The sequence below is a fragment of the Mycotypha africana genome, assembly GCF_025528875.1.
Source record: "Mycotypha africana strain NRRL 2978 chromosome Unknown BDF20scaffold_2, whole genome shotgun sequence".
Taxonomy (NCBI): Eukaryota; Fungi; Mucoromycota; class Mucoromycetes; order Mucorales; family Mycotyphaceae; genus Mycotypha; species Mycotypha africana.
Window position 1 is genome coordinate 176340 of NW_026515726.1, and position 16401 is coordinate 192740.

General features: G+C 38.1%; 5 protein-coding genes across 5 annotated transcripts; 4 read left to right on the forward strand and 1 right to left on the reverse strand.

The window, feature by feature from the left end:
• The first annotated feature begins 432 nt into the window (after nt 1-432).
• BDF20DRAFT_849216 (uncharacterized protein) lies at nt 433-2826 on the forward strand. Its single transcript, XM_053079898.1, has 2 exons — nt 433-2122; nt 2209-2826. Exons 1-2 carry the CDS (start codon nt 594-596, stop codon nt 2651-2653), a joined length of 1974 nt encoding a protein of 657 aa, XP_052938657.1. The 5' UTR covers nt 433-593; the 3' UTR covers nt 2654-2826.
• Nucleotides 2827-4108: 1282 nt separating this feature from the next.
• Nucleotides 4109-6864, forward strand: BDF20DRAFT_951617 (ribonucleoside-diphosphate reductase large chain). The gene is made up of 3 exons (XM_053084878.1): nt 4109-4199; nt 4311-4342; nt 4445-6864. Exons 1-3 carry the CDS (start codon nt 4181-4183, stop codon nt 6713-6715), a joined length of 2322 nt encoding a protein of 773 aa, XP_052938658.1. The 5' UTR covers nt 4109-4180; the 3' UTR covers nt 6716-6864.
• Nucleotides 6865-7448: 584 nt separating this feature from the next.
• BDF20DRAFT_909933 (uncharacterized protein) lies at nt 7449-8107 on the reverse strand (the record flags this gene model as incomplete). The annotated part of the gene is made up of 4 exons (XM_053083650.1): nt 7449-7556; nt 7627-7799; nt 7868-7951; nt 8035-8107. 4 exons carry the CDS (start codon nt 8105-8107, stop codon nt 7449-7451), a joined length of 438 nt encoding a protein of 145 aa, XP_052938659.1.
• A 4964-nt stretch (nt 8108-13071) lies between these two features.
• BDF20DRAFT_815228 (TLD-domain-containing protein) lies at nt 13072-13705 on the forward strand (the record flags this gene model as incomplete). The annotated part of the gene is made up of 2 exons (XM_053077061.1): nt 13072-13447; nt 13530-13705. The coding sequence occupies 2 exons, from the start codon at nt 13072-13074 to the stop codon at nt 13703-13705; spliced, it is 552 nt and encodes a 183-aa protein (XP_052938660.1).
• An 899-nt stretch (nt 13706-14604) lies between these two features.
• Nucleotides 14605-15835, forward strand: BDF20DRAFT_904480 (uncharacterized protein; the record flags this gene model as incomplete). Its single annotated transcript, XM_053083035.1, has 4 exons — nt 14605-14659; nt 14711-14983; nt 15053-15102; nt 15209-15835. The coding sequence occupies 4 exons, from the start codon at nt 14605-14607 to the stop codon at nt 15833-15835; spliced, it is 1005 nt and encodes a 334-aa protein (XP_052938661.1).
• Between the last annotated feature and the right edge of the window lie 566 nt (nt 15836-16401).

Here is a 16401-nt window from a genome sequence, read left to right on the forward strand (position 1 = left end):
CACTCGAAGAGCAAAGCATAAATACGCGCATTGCTTGTAATACTAAGAATTGCAGAGATAGCAATGGTGAACTACTAACAAAGTGCTCAATGAGACATTAAACGAGAGTGAAAAACTGTTATTGAGAGCAAAAATTGAGAGCATAGCTTGTGCTATTAGCACATCATCCCTTAAACCATAACAAATAAGATAGACAGCCTTTTCAGCATGGCAGTAGAAGAACCATTCTATTCTATGATAATAAAGGTTGCCTGTAGGCCGTTGCGTTGTTCGAAATAGCCTGATAATGGTTTTACACCATACATATTCATCAAATCTCTTACACATGGAACTAATTTTTCTTTAACATATGCTCAGCTGTGTTATTTTTGTCAATGCCTTCCAGATTACTAGGTCATTTTATTGATTTTGTTTGTTTTTCTGTAGGGTTCGATGAACGACATTCAAATAACGTCTTCATCGGTTGAGCGGTGTTTGAATTAACAAATAAAGTATTGTTTCACGAACAAAATGCCTTTTTGACAGATTTCAATCCATCAAAATCTCTTATATGTGGAACTAAAAGTAGCCTGTCACTTGGAAGAAAAAACGAAATGAACCCTATGTATTATGATCCGTATGTAAGGATGTCTCAAAGACGACATTGGCTACCAGAGATAGGTTCCAGCGACAAAAAAAAATCCTCTTTACATCCTCGTCGACATCACCGTTCAACTCATCGTCATCCAGTTGGAACGGCTTCATCGCAAAAACAACCACATCAGGCTAAGGCCGTTCCAAAAAAGCTCAACAAGGAAGTGCTGGATACATTTCTTTTTCGCTGGTCAGGTATGCACACTTATGTTCTCGTCAGAGTACTTGACACAACCATAGCCATTTTACCTGTACGATCTCGGCTTGCATTTCTGTACTTTCATCATGCGCCCTTTCCACGACAACCTTCGGCTTTGCTACTTCAAGAACAGCAGCATCAGCAGCGTCAGCAGCATCAGCAACAACAGAAGCAGAATAGGACAGTCAAAAAGGCTAACGTTGATGAAAATGAAAAGAACGGTCGTAAAAAACAACAGCAGCCTAATATTGTCATATCACCTACATCACCTCCATCTCAATCGTCTACTTCCACGCCTTTAATACTCACTAGAACGTCAACGCAGACAAGTCTCCTTACATCACAACACTATCCGGGTAGAAAAATTCAGAAAATGATAAAGAAATGGAGACATAGTTTAATTGAAGACGATGATAACGAAGAAGAGCGCTTGGGAAATGAAACTTATTTAAATTCTTCAAAAGAAGAGATAAATGAAGCAGTGCCAATGGATAAAGAGCGAAAAAGTGAAGATAGTCCAGCAAAGCATAGTGATCATAGCAAGGGCAATAGAAAGAAAATGACGAAAAAGAAGCTTAATATCAATGATGATAGTGGCATTCAAACAGATGATTTAAGCGATGCTGCTTGCACCAGTGATAATGACAACACTTTAGCTACATCTACATCTACCACTGGAAGTGACCAAGAAGAATCCCATCCTCTTTGCGACCCTTCAGCGCCTTTTACTATAGCAATGGAGGAAGATATAGCTATCTCACCATCTAGTTCCTCCTATCCGTCCCCCTCACTGTCCCGTTCTTCATCCATCACATTAGCACTGCATTCAAAAAGCAGTGCAGGGAATGATCAGCATGAATTGTCTCATCATCATTCTCAGCATCATCACCACCATAAACAGAAACAACAACGAAAAATAGACCTCTCTGATGTATTAGCGCACGAGCGAAAAAATACTCTAGAGAAAGGATGGATTCACGCTCCTTGTACAGTCTACAGTAAAAGCGATAGCGTTGATGATAGTTCCGACATCTTAGTTATCCTCAAAACCAAGCATAAAACGTTGATTTTGAAAGCTAGATCTACGAAAGAAAAGCGGATGTTTATAAACTTGGTGAAGCTAAAACAGCAAAAGATTCTGTCTGATAGGCAACAATTGCAAGAGAACGAAAAGAATAGTAAAAACTACGTTGACTCATTAGATGATTCTGACAGCATAAGTACAGAATCAAGCATTCTATCTCCTATAGCAACCATCACTTTGGACAGTTTATCAAACCATGCCGATATGTATGAACGATCTAGTTTAATAAACTCTAATGCCACCAGTTCTAACTTTTGCCCCGCTATTGCGGGGGGTTTTTTTTTTTCATTAGACCTGTTACAGATCTTATCAATCATTTTCATACCTATACCCAAACAACTTTAGCTTCAATCGATACCTATTTGAATCAGATTAACACCTCCAAACAACAAGTGGAGCAATATTCTCGACAACTATTGGAACTTGATGTCTCTCTCGACACTGTCATGGATTCTACTTTCAACGTTCATTTCAGCCCATCAAAGCGTATGTTGGACTATGTGAACCATCAACTCGCTGACTCAATCACGCAATATCATCATATTCAGCAACGAATGATGGAGCTACAAGAGCGCGTTTCCGTTCACGACCGGTTTTTGTCAGGGGCACGACAACGTTATGAACAGATTGTCCGCAAAATGCTGAGAAGAAAATCATCGACGAATATCGCTTTTTGGTTGCTAGTAGCAGCCGCTCTTATAGCCTTTTTGGCTCTTATTTTTGCACGTATGCATTGAATCGTCGCTTCATATCTTTATGACAATTGATACCCTTATCCACTGCAATTACCTAATTCCGATCATAAAGAGAGCGCATTTTCGCAGATTCCCTTCCCTCTAATAAATTTGTAAAATAAAAAGCTTTTTGCTCAAGCTTTCTGGTGTGTAGAAGGGTTGCTTACTTTGACAAGGAACATTGTGTCTAGACTGAAGTTATTATTGCTTATATTTCATTGATCAACTCTTAATGTCGTATCATGGCGTATTTCAATTTAAAAAGGGCGTAGCTGGAAAATTTAAACGCAAAAGAATGGAATGCTAAAACGCAATCAACTGATTTATCAAAAAAGTCGCCGTTTATCAGATCTTTAAAATTCATATGTTTATTGGATGTCGCCGTTGCTATGGCAACCTTGTAGTCCCACTGAATGAAGCCGAACTGAATTTTCTTTCATTTTTGCCTCTCTCCTGGGAAGAAAATTTAATTTTTATGAAACCAATATAAAGTAAAATCACAATGACTTTAATGCTGCGTATAAAATACTTCTCTCTCGGTTCTCTCCTGTTCTCGCACAGGAGCCATTATGGAAAGGAATAAAGTGTCTCAATAATGTTACACGAGATTTTTTCGAAGAAAAAAAAAAAAAGATCTGTGCTTTGCTTCAATGATGAAGCAGAAAATCCTATCAAGCAAATGAGATACGGTCAAAAGGACAACAAGTAGATGCCTCAATCAAAACGAACTATGAACAGCTATGAATAACGCAAAATAGATAACTTTGTACATAAGTCGTAGCCATTTATGCGCCGGAACATAGCCTCGTTTCCAAATTTATTCAGGGACACAGTTTTCCGATACCTGTGTATTTCTGCAACTGGGAAACAGAGCATCATTCTTACCGAATATTCATGGTTTGTTCAAAGGGCACCATTGTGTTCAATGTTCTATAGAGACGTCGGTATCATTTACCAGCAGAGTAACAGTATTTTAAATCTGATTCATACGAATAAATTCTCAAAAGAACTAACTTGTACCTAATTTGTCATCATTCCAGTCACTTTAAATCAACTGCATGTCAGAAAGTGGCATGTTTGCGGGCTTTTGCTATGGATAAAAAGTCTCCCCTCCTAAACGCGTAGTCAAAACGAAGCGCGCGTATGTTGTTCCGATTATTTATTCTATCTCAGCTGAAACTAACTTACAGCACAAAAGAGCGCAACACGGGCTACAAGAAAAATAGCTATGAAATCCTGAATGGGATTCCCTTTTTCCTCTAATGCTTTATCATTATCGGGATCGAAAGCTAAAACCTTGCTGACTTACATACGCGCTCTAACCATCGCGATTAGCAGAACGCCTCTTTTATATTGGTTTATTTCTCGTTCCTTGCGATTTTTTTACGCGTTTTTTTCAACCAGTTTTTGAAACTCTTCATCTCCCTCTCGTTCCCTTCATTTAAATTGCTGGAAAATATTTTTCTTTTCCTCTTGTTCTTTCCCTTTTTCCACTTTTTTATTTTTCTATAATTATTTGATTAGTCAAAGATGTATGTCATTAAAAGAGGTACAGTATTTCCATCGTTTAATCCCAGACTTTTCTGTTTTGTCACTCGTCCCTATACTAAATATTTATACCATTGTCATGGCAACACCTCTCATTTCTATCTATGAAAAGACGGTCGCAAGGAATCAGTTGCATTTGATAAGGCAAGTATTTTCATAATATAAAGAAAGAACGATCAGAAAGAGAGGCGAGATGATTGTTGCTGTAGATAGCTAACGTTTCACAAATTGACATACCATTATCAGATTACCGCAAGAATTAACAAGCTTTGCTATGGTCTGGATACCAAGTTTGTCGATCCTGTTACTGTTACTCAAAAGGTAATCTCCGGTGTTTACGAAGGTATCACTACCAGTATGCTCGACACCTTAGCTGCCGAAACAGCCGCCTATATGACCGTCAACCATCCTGACTACGCCATTTTGGCCGCTCGTATCGCTGTTTCCAACTTGCACAAAGAAACCCATAAGGCATTTTCCGATGTCGTTAAAGCTCTTTATGATTACGTGAATCCTCGTAATGGCAAGCACTCACCTATGATTTCCGATCAAACCTACAAAGTCGTTATGGAAAACGCGGACCGTCTCAATTCAGCTATCATCTACGATCGTGATTTCAACTTTAACTTCTTTGGTTTCAGAACATTAGAACGTTCCTACTTGTTACGTATCGATGGTAAAGTTGCCGAGAGACCCCAACATTTGATCATGCGTGTGGCTGTTGGTATTCATGGCGACGATATTGACAGCGCTATTGAGTCCTACCATTTGATGTCTCAAAAATACTTCATTCACGCCAGTCCTACTTTATTCAATGCTGGTACCCCACGTCCTCAATTGTCTTCTTGTTTCTTGTTGACACCTAAGGAAGACTCTGTTGAAGGTATTTTTGAAACCCTCAAGATCTGCGCCAAGATCTCCAAGAGTGCAGGTGGTATTGGTTTGAATGTGCATAACATCCGTGCTACAGACTCTTATATCGCTGGTTCTGACGGCGAATCTCACGGCCTCTTGCCCATGATGAGAGTTTTCAACAATACAGCTCGTTACGTTGATCAAGGTGGTAATAAGCGCCCTGGTGCTTTCTGTATCTATCTTGAACCCTGGCATCCTGATCTTTTCATGTTCATGGATCTCCGTAAGAATTTTGGTCGTGACGAAATTAGAGCCCGTGATATGTTCTATGCTCTTTGGATTCCTGATCTCTTCATGAAACGTGTTGAAAACAACGAAATGTGGTCCTTCTTCTGTCCTAATGAAGCTCCTGGATTGTGTGAAGTTTGGGGTGATGAATTTGACGAGCTCTATACTCGTTATGAAAAGGAAGGACGTGCTCGTTCTACCATGCCTGCTCAAAAGGTTTGGTTTGCTATCACCGAAGCTCAAACTGAAACTGGTAATCCCTTCTTGCTTTACAAGGATGCTTGTAACCGTAAGAGTAACCAGCAAAACTTGGGTACCATCAAGTGTTCCAACTTGTGTACTGAAATTGTGGAATACTCCAGCCCTGATGAAGTAGCTGTCTGTAACTTGGGTTCTTTGGCTCTTCCCACCTATGTCAACAACGGCGTTTTTGATTTCCAGAAATTGCATGAAGTCACCAAAGTGCTGACAAAGAATTTGAATAAGGTCATTGAGGTCAACTATTACCCTGTTCCTGAAGCTTACAACTCCAATATGCGTCACCGTCCTGTTGGTCTCGGTGTTCAAGGTTTAGCAGATGCTTTCATCCTTATGAGATACCCCTTCGAATCTGCCGAAGCCAAAAAGCTCAACACACAAATTTTCGAAACTATTTATCACGCTGCTTTGGAAGCCTCTTGTGAATTGGCCGAAAAACTGGGTCCTTACAGTACCTATGAAGGTTCCCCTGTCTCCAAGGGTATCCTGCAATACGATATGTGGAATGTCACACCTACTGATTTATGGGATTGGGATACTCTCAAAGCTAACATTGCCAAGCATGGTGTCCGTAACTCTCTCTTAGTTGCTCCCATGCCTACTGCCTCCACTTCACAAATTCTCGGTTTCAACGAATGTTTCGAACCCTACACTTCCAACGTTTACATGCGTCGTGTCTTATCCGGTGAATTCCAAATCGTCAACCAATGGCTTTTGAAGGACCTTGTGGATTTGGGTCTCTGGAACGACAGAGTGAAAAACAAATTGATGAACGACAATGGTTCCGTTCAAAACATTGAAGAAATCCCTGCTGATATCAAGGAACTCTATAAGACCGTATGGGAAATCTCTCAGCGTACAATTATTGATATGGCAGCTGATCGTGGTGCTTTCATTGATCAAAGTCAAAGTATGAACTTGTTTATCGGTAATCCCAATTTGGGTCGCTTGACTTCTATGCATTTCTATGCTTGGAAGAAGGGTTTGAAGACTGGACAATATTATCTCCGTATTCGTCCTGCTGTAGATGCTATCAAGTTTACCGTTGATCAAACTGCACTTATGGAAGAAGCTAGAGAAAAAGAAGAAGCCGAAAAGCAAAAAGCCAAGGCTTAAATGTATAAATCATCCCCATAGAGTAATTTAAATTCGCTATATGTATCACTAACAATCAACCATCAGGAAATCCCATTTCACTTTGCATTATCTAATATCATATATTTTTTAACTTTTTTTTTATCCATATCCCAATTCTTATTTTTTTCACCTCCATCTGTATTCAAAATAGATTTATTTGTAAATAGCTTCATTGTGATGTTTGTTTTATTGAATTGCAGCGTACTATTGTGCTATTTGCCTTATTTATATTCTTCCTGTTACTCTCTTGTCCTAGTGACAGCAAAGGATATGTCATTCTTTTCAACGCGAAAGAATATCCAGCCTATACGCATGTTTTAAATTATATTTCCAAAGCTGCGTATAAAGTCGCGTAACAGTAGGGTTTTTTAACTTCCTGTATCACAAGCCTTAACATCGAACGCGATAACTGTGAACTTGCTGGCTTAAGGATTGTCGCCACTGGATTTCTCTTTTTTTTTCCGCTTTCAAAATCACAAATTTCTGTTGTATATCCATTAATAAAAAAGGCATATTGATATCGCTGTTGTTCATCAATATCGAATGATATCAGCGCCTTTACAAAGAAAAAAAAAAAAAAGAAAAAAGAAAAGGCCAACCCAAAAGATAACCCTAGATGCTTGGAGCACGAAGGCATGCTCTGTAACACGAGTATGCTTGTTCGAGAATCCAGAGTAAATACATCCCTCTTAATGATTTTCACGTCAGTTCGCTACATCATTGCTTCATAGTAGTATTCTGCAAATGCCTCATCATCCATCTCTTCTAATACAAATTCATCTAGTATGTTACCCAGAATAGCTGCTAAGCTATGTTTGCACTATATATACAGCCCATCGATCAGTTTTGTTTTCATATAGTTTTCAAAAAAAAAAAAGAAGACAGTTTACCAAAATGGCTTGCTTTTCCAATATCACATTTTGGTGAAAGAATTCACAAGAGCAATAACGAGGGTATATCAGGCAAATATAATTACGACGAGCATCAATCTTTTGTTGTCCGTCACTTGGTTCTGATACTTTGAAAACCATTCTTCCAGAAGGTTGGCTTTTCACCAACGTGACTATAATCAGCTAATTGTTTTTAGAACAAAGAGTATATGTATTTTAATAATGTAAACCTATCCCTTACCGGATTTAGTATCAATAATGTGCAAGGCTTCCAGTAGAGTTTCTCTGAAAACTGTGTACAAGTTGATCTTCAAATCGTCCGTTACTGCAGGTCAGTATAAGATACAAAGAGTTAATTGAGCTGTATGTCGTGCATAGGCTTTTTCTTCTAACTTGACATATATTTACACGTTCCAGTTTCATAGAGTTCCTCTATCAATCCTTCATATAAAACATTTGAGTTGGCTCTTGAAATGGACATGGACATTGCAACGTTGAAGAGCAACGTGTTGTAAAAAACTAAGGAAGGTGCAAAGTGTACATCCACACTTTTTTACAGTCTTTTCGGTTCAGATTCAGACAGCGTTGAGTTAGTTTTCAGATGAAACAAATAAAAAAATTGGGAATTTGAGTACAATATTTCTGGATATATTTTTGATAAAATGTAGACTTATTTACCTGTAGAATCTTTAAGTCTCCCGTCGAGGGGAGACAACCACATTCGATGTGGCGCTTTGTGATTGACAGCAAAATGTACTAGGTCTTCCATGACCAGCCCAAATCTCTTGAGCAATATGATACATATTTTAAGCCGCCATTACATCACACAATTCCATCAAATACTACAATTTTTGTGACAGAGTATCTGATGGCTTTCTTTCCCTGTTGAAATAGCACGATAATTTGTTAGCGCTCTGCATCGGTATTTCAAGCTACGATGGTGATCATCACTACATACCTTTGATGTATTCACCTAAACTACTAGGTGAATGATTTTAAACACGCACTTTCTCTAAATCATTACTCATTGTAAATAGATATTAATGAGACCCGAACTCCAACTTGAATTAACGACAATGAAATTCTTTGTTCTACTTAACTTAACCCATTATAAACTCCAATTTGATAAACCACAATATCCCCAAGTTCAAAAAGACCTTTTATACGTATTATAAGTATGCCTAGAAAAGTAGAGAATACATTATCATTCTGATGAATACAATGTTTACAGTATACCGCAAGTTGCCAACAGACATAAGCAATGTTAAGGATACGTACTTGTCGATCTTCTTTTAATTGATGAGAGCTTCAGCTTCGTAATAAAGCTCGGGTTATGTCTTTTGATTCTGCTAAAGAGTATATGATTCTAAAGCAACTTGTAAGAAAGGAAGATAAAGATAGAGAAAAAGAAAAGAGAGAGTAGTATATTTGATAACAGTTATATAGAAAAACATAAGTGAGGAAAAAGTGGAAGTAGTATAGCTGACAACTTTTCTTAAATTAGATCGCCAATTGTATTCAAGAAAAGTCTGATAAAATTGACCCCTTCTCCCAATAGAACATGATCCTGATTACCCTTGAACCCTAAGGGGTTTTTACATGCTATTTAGCCTTAGGGGCTGCCCCAAATAAGTTTCATATCTCGTGTCCATTTCATTGTTTAAACGTACAGTATTTACTTATTTTGGATTTTCTGACGTGTCCATTTCATTGTTTAAACGTACAGTATTTACTTATTTCGGATTTTCTAACAAACAAATTTCAAAATACTTGCGAGCACATTCGGATGAAGGCCATTGATAAGTGCATAGCGTGTATCATCCTCTGTATACGATTACACCTCACAGATGATTTGTCAAATAGATTGTTCTCAAGTCAAAGACCTACTAGTAATAATAAATAAACAGTCGTAACCACTTTGCTAGAATTGTACACAAGATAGATGGCTGGACAAGATCCAATATATCAGTTGGTCATCTCCGCTTATATCACAATCGAGCTTCTCCTTAAAATAAAAACATAACAAAGGAATTGACTTGCTGTATATATATTAGAATATCAGCTACTATTTGTGGAAGTATCACCGAGCTCTTTGTACTTGATAAGACACTTTTTTTTTTTTTTTAGTTTCAATCTTTTTTAAGGATGTCTGAACAATGAAATACAGGTAATCATTAAGGGAACTGTCAGCATCTTTGAGAATGAGACCTCTCATCACTTGATTTTGTTATTGGATCATAGATAAACAAAGAACCAGATTATTGCATAGCATGTGTAAATACGACTTTTGGCGGTTTTTTTTTTTTTTTTTTTTTTTTTGGATTACTTTATCCAAAAATAAATAAATTAGTCAAACATCGCTGAGGGGTGGGACATGGAGAGTAAAAGACAAGCTCCAGACGGGTAATTAGTCGAAGGCAGCCGCTTCCCGCAAGAGCTGCGAGGAAGGCAGGCTTAAGGAAAATAATATTGTGTGCTTTACTAAGGACCGATGGGGGGTGGAAAGGAATGTCATGGATATCATTCGGAAGAGTGAAGTCGAGATAGCCCAATGGATACTGAATCAGACGGTAAAAATTAAGATTGTTCAGACGAAGGTGGTGATGGTGGCGTGTGTAATCTGAGAGCGGCAGAGATGCTTTAAGGATCAAAGCAGAAGGACGGGAAATATGCCGCGAGGCCTTCTTGCCATATCTGCCAGCGTAGAGGGCAACTGGTTATGAAATGTTCGAACATATCAATATCATGATAACAAAATTTGCAGATAGCAGATGAAACTACCCCTGCTGCTTGTAAGACTGATAAGCATGGTAATTTTTTCAAAATGGTGCGATAGCCTAGGTCATGAGCCGGAAGAAACAAAGGAAGGGACCAGAACAGATTGAACATCCGTTTGGGAACTACCCCTATATCTGCTACTTGTTGTATTTGGTTGTTAAAATAAAGCCTAAACGCTGAAGCCAAATGAGGCCAAAGGGCACTGTTGGCCAATCGTCGTAGTAGTGATGTTTCTAAATCCTGATCTGGGTCGTCGGTATCTATAGAAGAGCCTGCCCGCAATCTATTGACGTAGGCTTGAAGCTGCACTGTAGAATCTATGAGTACTTGGCCCAAAGATGTGAGTGCAACCGCGGTTTCACATTATATTCTCCTGGTCGCTTCATTATGAGGTGGTTGGTGGATCGGTAGGAAGAAAAAAGTGTTTGCGACCATCTTGGGATGCAAAAGAAATGGTCTGAGACAGCTTCGTAAAGAATCCCAATCAAACAATTGATCAGTCCAAAATTTTTCCTATAACCAGTATAAATTTTCCCAATAAAAAGTCCGAATTTTTCTTCAAAGAGTCTGAATCTGAAGCGAAAATACTGTAATTGCTGAGACAGTCACTGCGTTCTAATACGATTAAACATGATTTGTTATTATATAATTTTTAAACCCAATGGGCACACTAGATAAACTACATATCAGATAATTACCCTGGGCAAATCAAAATATGTTATGGTCAAAAAAGCAAGATAGTGTATCATAATGCAGACTAAGAAGCAATTAAGCATTGATGGTGACCGGCGCAGAGGCCAGTCTAACAAGGGTTGTGTGAATGTTTCTGATGGGGTAGGGGACATTCTTCGTGTTGAAGGTAATCGACCTCATAAAGTAGCATTTGGATAATTGGCCAAGATATACCCCCACTTGACTGGTGCGTTGGTACGTTGTTTTATGGGTCGAGTAGATGCTGTTAACTTACAGGCTTCAGTTCGATTTTGGACAGCATTAAATCGATTTTCATATCAAAAGAACAAAGAAAATTGAAGTTTTGAGTACAATTTTTTTGGATATGGTCTCGATAAAAAGTAGACTTAATTATCTGTAAATCTTTGAAAACGAGGTCTTCCATGACTAACCCAAACCTCTTGAGCAATGTGATACATATTCTTAGCCGCCATTACAATCACAGTTGCAACAAATACTACAATTTTTGCAAAAGAATATCTGATGGGTTTCTTTCCTTGCTAAAGTAGCAAAATAATTTGCTAACGCTCTACATCGGAATTTTGAGCTATGATTGTGATTACTGGGACAATTGATTACATACCTTTCCCGTACTCACCTAAGCTACTATTTATTGAGATGCCGTAAATGTTATCTGTTTCCGTACGCCCAACGGAATCTGCAATTGCAGGGCTTTCCGCTTAATAAAGTCTATAGTGTAGACTTTGGAGAGGGACTCTCAAGAGAAAAATATGTGAAAGAAGGGTTATTCAGACTGTTATACTTCCAGTTTTCAAGTTGTTTTGGACTGAACAACTGCTATCAGTTCAGTTTTGTTCTAGGAAGTGTCCAGAACAGATTGTCAATTAGTCCGTTTTCAGCCAATAAAAGAGTGATTTTTTTAAAAAAAGACAAATCGAATCTGAAGCGAAAACACTGAAGCATGAATTTATTTGGTTTCTCAACTATTTATTTCCCTCATCCACGTTCATTACGAGGCATCAGCCAAGAATGGGGAACGGACAGAGTACGATTAAAGCCAAAGAAGAGCGCTTATGGTCCGAGTGGACAGCTCATGAACTAGAAAAGCTCAAACAAATATGTGATGACAATAACTCTTTGCCTGAATACTTCAATAAAGATCTTGCTGATGGCATAATAAGAACAATGGCACACAAACAAAAAGCCAGCACCGTCGAGTACTTGGAGTTTTTGCATGGGTTATTGAAAACCCAAGACAAGACATCTATTTACTTTACCTTCCGTCAAATATGTATTGCCTCAGAGAATAAAATGTCCTTACAAATGTTTGTGCATGCTGTCGTACAGTCAGCTATTCCTCTTTGGTTTGAGGGCAGCTCTTATCAATGGAGCAAGGATCTGGAAGATACAGAAAAGTTGGACCTATTAGTGTGTTACATGCTAAATCATACAGATGAAAAAGCCAAGCAAGCAACGTTATCCATGGCATGGCTTGATCTCGATAATAGGGATGAAAATAAAACAATAGTAGAAGAAGATAGCAATTGGCAAGAATTAGCTACTTCATTGCCTTCTACAATCACCGAAGCTGAGTTTATTCAATGGATCGAAAATACTCCTGGATTCTGTGTTCTATTTCAATTGACCGTTGAGTATATCCTATTTGGTAGCACCTATCACGCAACAAAACAAACGAATGACAAGGCGCTGCATAAGCGTCGTCTAGCTCATTTAATGTCGCCTCGTATCCAGAAACACGATTCATTGACGCGTCGCTTGTTCGGTGATGCTGACAGATTTTCTGGTCTTCTCACACCTTACGACTATTTTCTTCTCAGCCTTTCTCTACCATCCAACGCCCTTTCTTGGTCAGACTACGAACGTACTCAACGTAAAGTACTTGAAGATTTACAACATACCCTTTTATTCTCTACACAACGAGATGGAAATAGTTGGCAAGTATTTGTTAGTAAAATGGTGAAACAAGGCGCTACATTTGTTGTAATCAAGACTAAAGACGGTGATGTTTTTGGTGGCTATGCAGACGATGCTTGGGAATATCCGCCGAGCACAACTTGGTATGGTCATTCAGCAAACTTTTTGTTCCGTTTGAACAAGGCATTTGGTGTTTGGGACGGCGCGAATAGTAGCAATGATCATTATCAGTATTTGTGCTGGGGAAAAAAGAGTTTACCAAATGGATTTGGAATGGGTGGACAGTTTGATTACGCAGGTTTGTGGATTGACGCAGACTTCCATAACGGACATTCTAGAGCAGGCCCTTTGTGCACAACTTATTCAAGCCCTCAATTATCTGAAAAGGATAAATTTATAGTAGATGAGATCGAAGGTTTGTAACTATAAAATAACGATACAGAAGGGGTTCTCCGCGTTATGAATGTTAATGAATACCAACCCATTTCATATAATAGTATGGCTTGTGCGACCACTTCAAAGAGATGAAGACGAGGATCTGGCAGGAGGGAATGGAATACTGGGACGTTCTGAAGATATGGAATTCATGGAAATGGCTGGCAAGAAGATGTATTCGAAAGACTTAGCGCCAGTTAGAACAGAGGACGTCGTTGCTGATGATGGTGGTTCATAGTTCCAACTTCCAGGTCTTGTTGTGAATACACATGGGACTCCTTGAGCCTGAGAATACAGCATTTTTTCTCTGAGATGTACTTTGTCAAATCTTTATGAAAAAAGATCAGAAGCATGCCGCTTTTATGAATAAATACCATGAGCAAATCAGATCACCAAAGCAGAAAAACGACGTGACCTGTCAAACGCGTTTTCTATTGAAGGTGTCGAGTATGGTCAGAGCGTGCTATTTTTAGGTTATTGTATCCTGTTTGAGATACGTAATGAATTGCTAAGATTCAATTGTATAAAAGAGATAGAAAACTTTTTTCTACACTTTTATTCTGTTGTCTGTCCTAAATGCAAAGACTGTCTACTTTACTAAGCTTCTTAAAAGGAGCACATGCGTTACAGGCCGGTAATTGAATCATCGTTAAAAAAGGAACAGACTCCAATGTAAGCACGATATGAAGGATTTTGTATAGTCAACGACAATTATAGAATTCACCATTGTAAATTTGTTCCAGAGGCTATCCGTTGCAGAAGCGAGATGGATTATCGCTTTGAATTCAGGAGGCGTATAAGACAATTATGCCTGATGATATCCCGGGTAAAAGTAGGCATGCAGAAATACTCTGCGAAAAATGCTTACAGAAAAAACTTGGCCTTAAGAGGTAGGGATTGAATCCATCTAAAGTTAGACGCAAATGTTACAATTTAACTGTAAGTGTATTTAAAATTTAAAATGCAAGTTGTCCAATAAATATTGCTAGAGTCGTCTGAAATGATTTAAGCACTTTGAGTGTGGTGTGATTTCATTTTCAGTCAAAAGCTTAAAAGCAGATTTATGTCAGTCCACTTTGTTTCTTCTTTTGTACTCCATATTTTATAAATTTTTTTAAAATAACTAAAAAGATAAACATGTCTCTGCCTAATAAAACCAAGTACGTTCTAGTCTATGGTGATTCATACTCAGGTACGATCCGATTTCATTCATAAATCCACGATGTTTCAGATCGATAATTAGATGATTCAGCAGATATTCAGCCAGGGACAAAACGAACAAATGGACCTATATGGAGTCAACAACTAGCAGCCGAATGGAACATTAAGCTTATTTCACAAGCAAAACCAGGTGCTACATTTTGCAAAAATTCCAATAAGAATGGTAGCTGGTTGCAAAAACAGGTGGAAGACGGACAACAGCAAATAGGTAGCGTTATGGGAGAAGAAGGAAGTAATTCAGTCATACATATCATATTTCTGGGAGTAACAGATCTAATGGAAACAAAAGTAGAAGGTATCCAACTGTTTTCTTTAAGCTTGGTTTTCCGGACATGCAATTAATCTTTCTTTACTTTTATGACAGCCGCTACTGAATCAATAAACTATTGGTTACAATGCATTAAGGATCAAGTGGTAAGATTTTTCTTGCGCAGTGTGCCTTTGCGGCTGTGCCTGGGTTGAGTTTTCAATTCAAGTAAACTGAACAATTCATTAATATATATTTTTCTGTAACTCATAGACATACATTCAAACCAAAAATCCCAAAGCGCAAATTATTGTTATGGGTGTACCTGCTTTGGAATTTTCTCCTTACGCGTTATTACATAAGCAATCTACAGTCAATCTAAAACAGAATATTATCGACTTCAACGCTGCCTTGGAGGACGAACTTTCCGAATGGCAACAGCAGCAAAGCACCAGCAATGTTAACTTTTTTGACACCTATTCTGTTTTCAGCAATGTATTGGGTGATCCAACCAGTATAGCCGGCATCAAAAATGTCAACGATGCTTATTGGGATGTATGTCAAGGCCGATGTGCTGACCCTGTCAATGATTATCTTTGGTGGGATAGCATTCATTTGACAGGAAGTGGTCATTATGCCATTTCAAAAGCTATACAGTCTGAAGGATTTTTTACGACAGAAGCAATAACATCAACAGCAACAGAGATGAGCAGAGTATCGTCACCATATATTCGTTTTGTCTCTTGGTTCATTTTATTGAGCATAGTGGCCATGATATTGTTTATGTTAAGGCATAATAGAATTGTGGTTTCTTTAAAGAAGAAATTGCAAATGAGCGCTGCTAAAATATATCCCTCATGTGCTCCGAATAGAGGTACTCATGAATATACTCTTGTTTGAATAAAAGGAATACCATCCTAGATTTTATAACTATTCTAGGTATATAAACCGGAAAGACATTCTTAATACTTCATATGCTAGCGTTGCTTCGGAATATAATCCATATGAGACTCTCTGCTTCATCTTTCCAAGCATTTTTCAGTATTCCTGCTCTCATTAAAATTGCTAATTTCGCGTTATACTCTTTGCCGTTATTTTGTTCGATCAAAGAACTGCTGTCTAAGTATAATTTGTACAGAGCTTACCATTTTTGGAATCAATGCTGAAGAGCCCTTAGCCCCTTACTTGAAAACTTAACAACAATCATGTTTTGCAAATTCGATCTATGAAATTTCTCACTCTTGGAGAAGAGTTGCTAATACGAGCTGCAAACCTCTTCGCTAAAAACTTTCAATACTGAAGCTATGTTATACATAAAACATGTTTAATCGAAATCTGAAAATCTTGAGTAAGGAGCAAACACTTTGAGAAGCATATGCTTGGTTTAATCATACAGATCTAATGCAGTTGAAGTGATTTTTGAAGAGAACTATATTCCTAAAAGTTGCAACATTCTATCTACAACA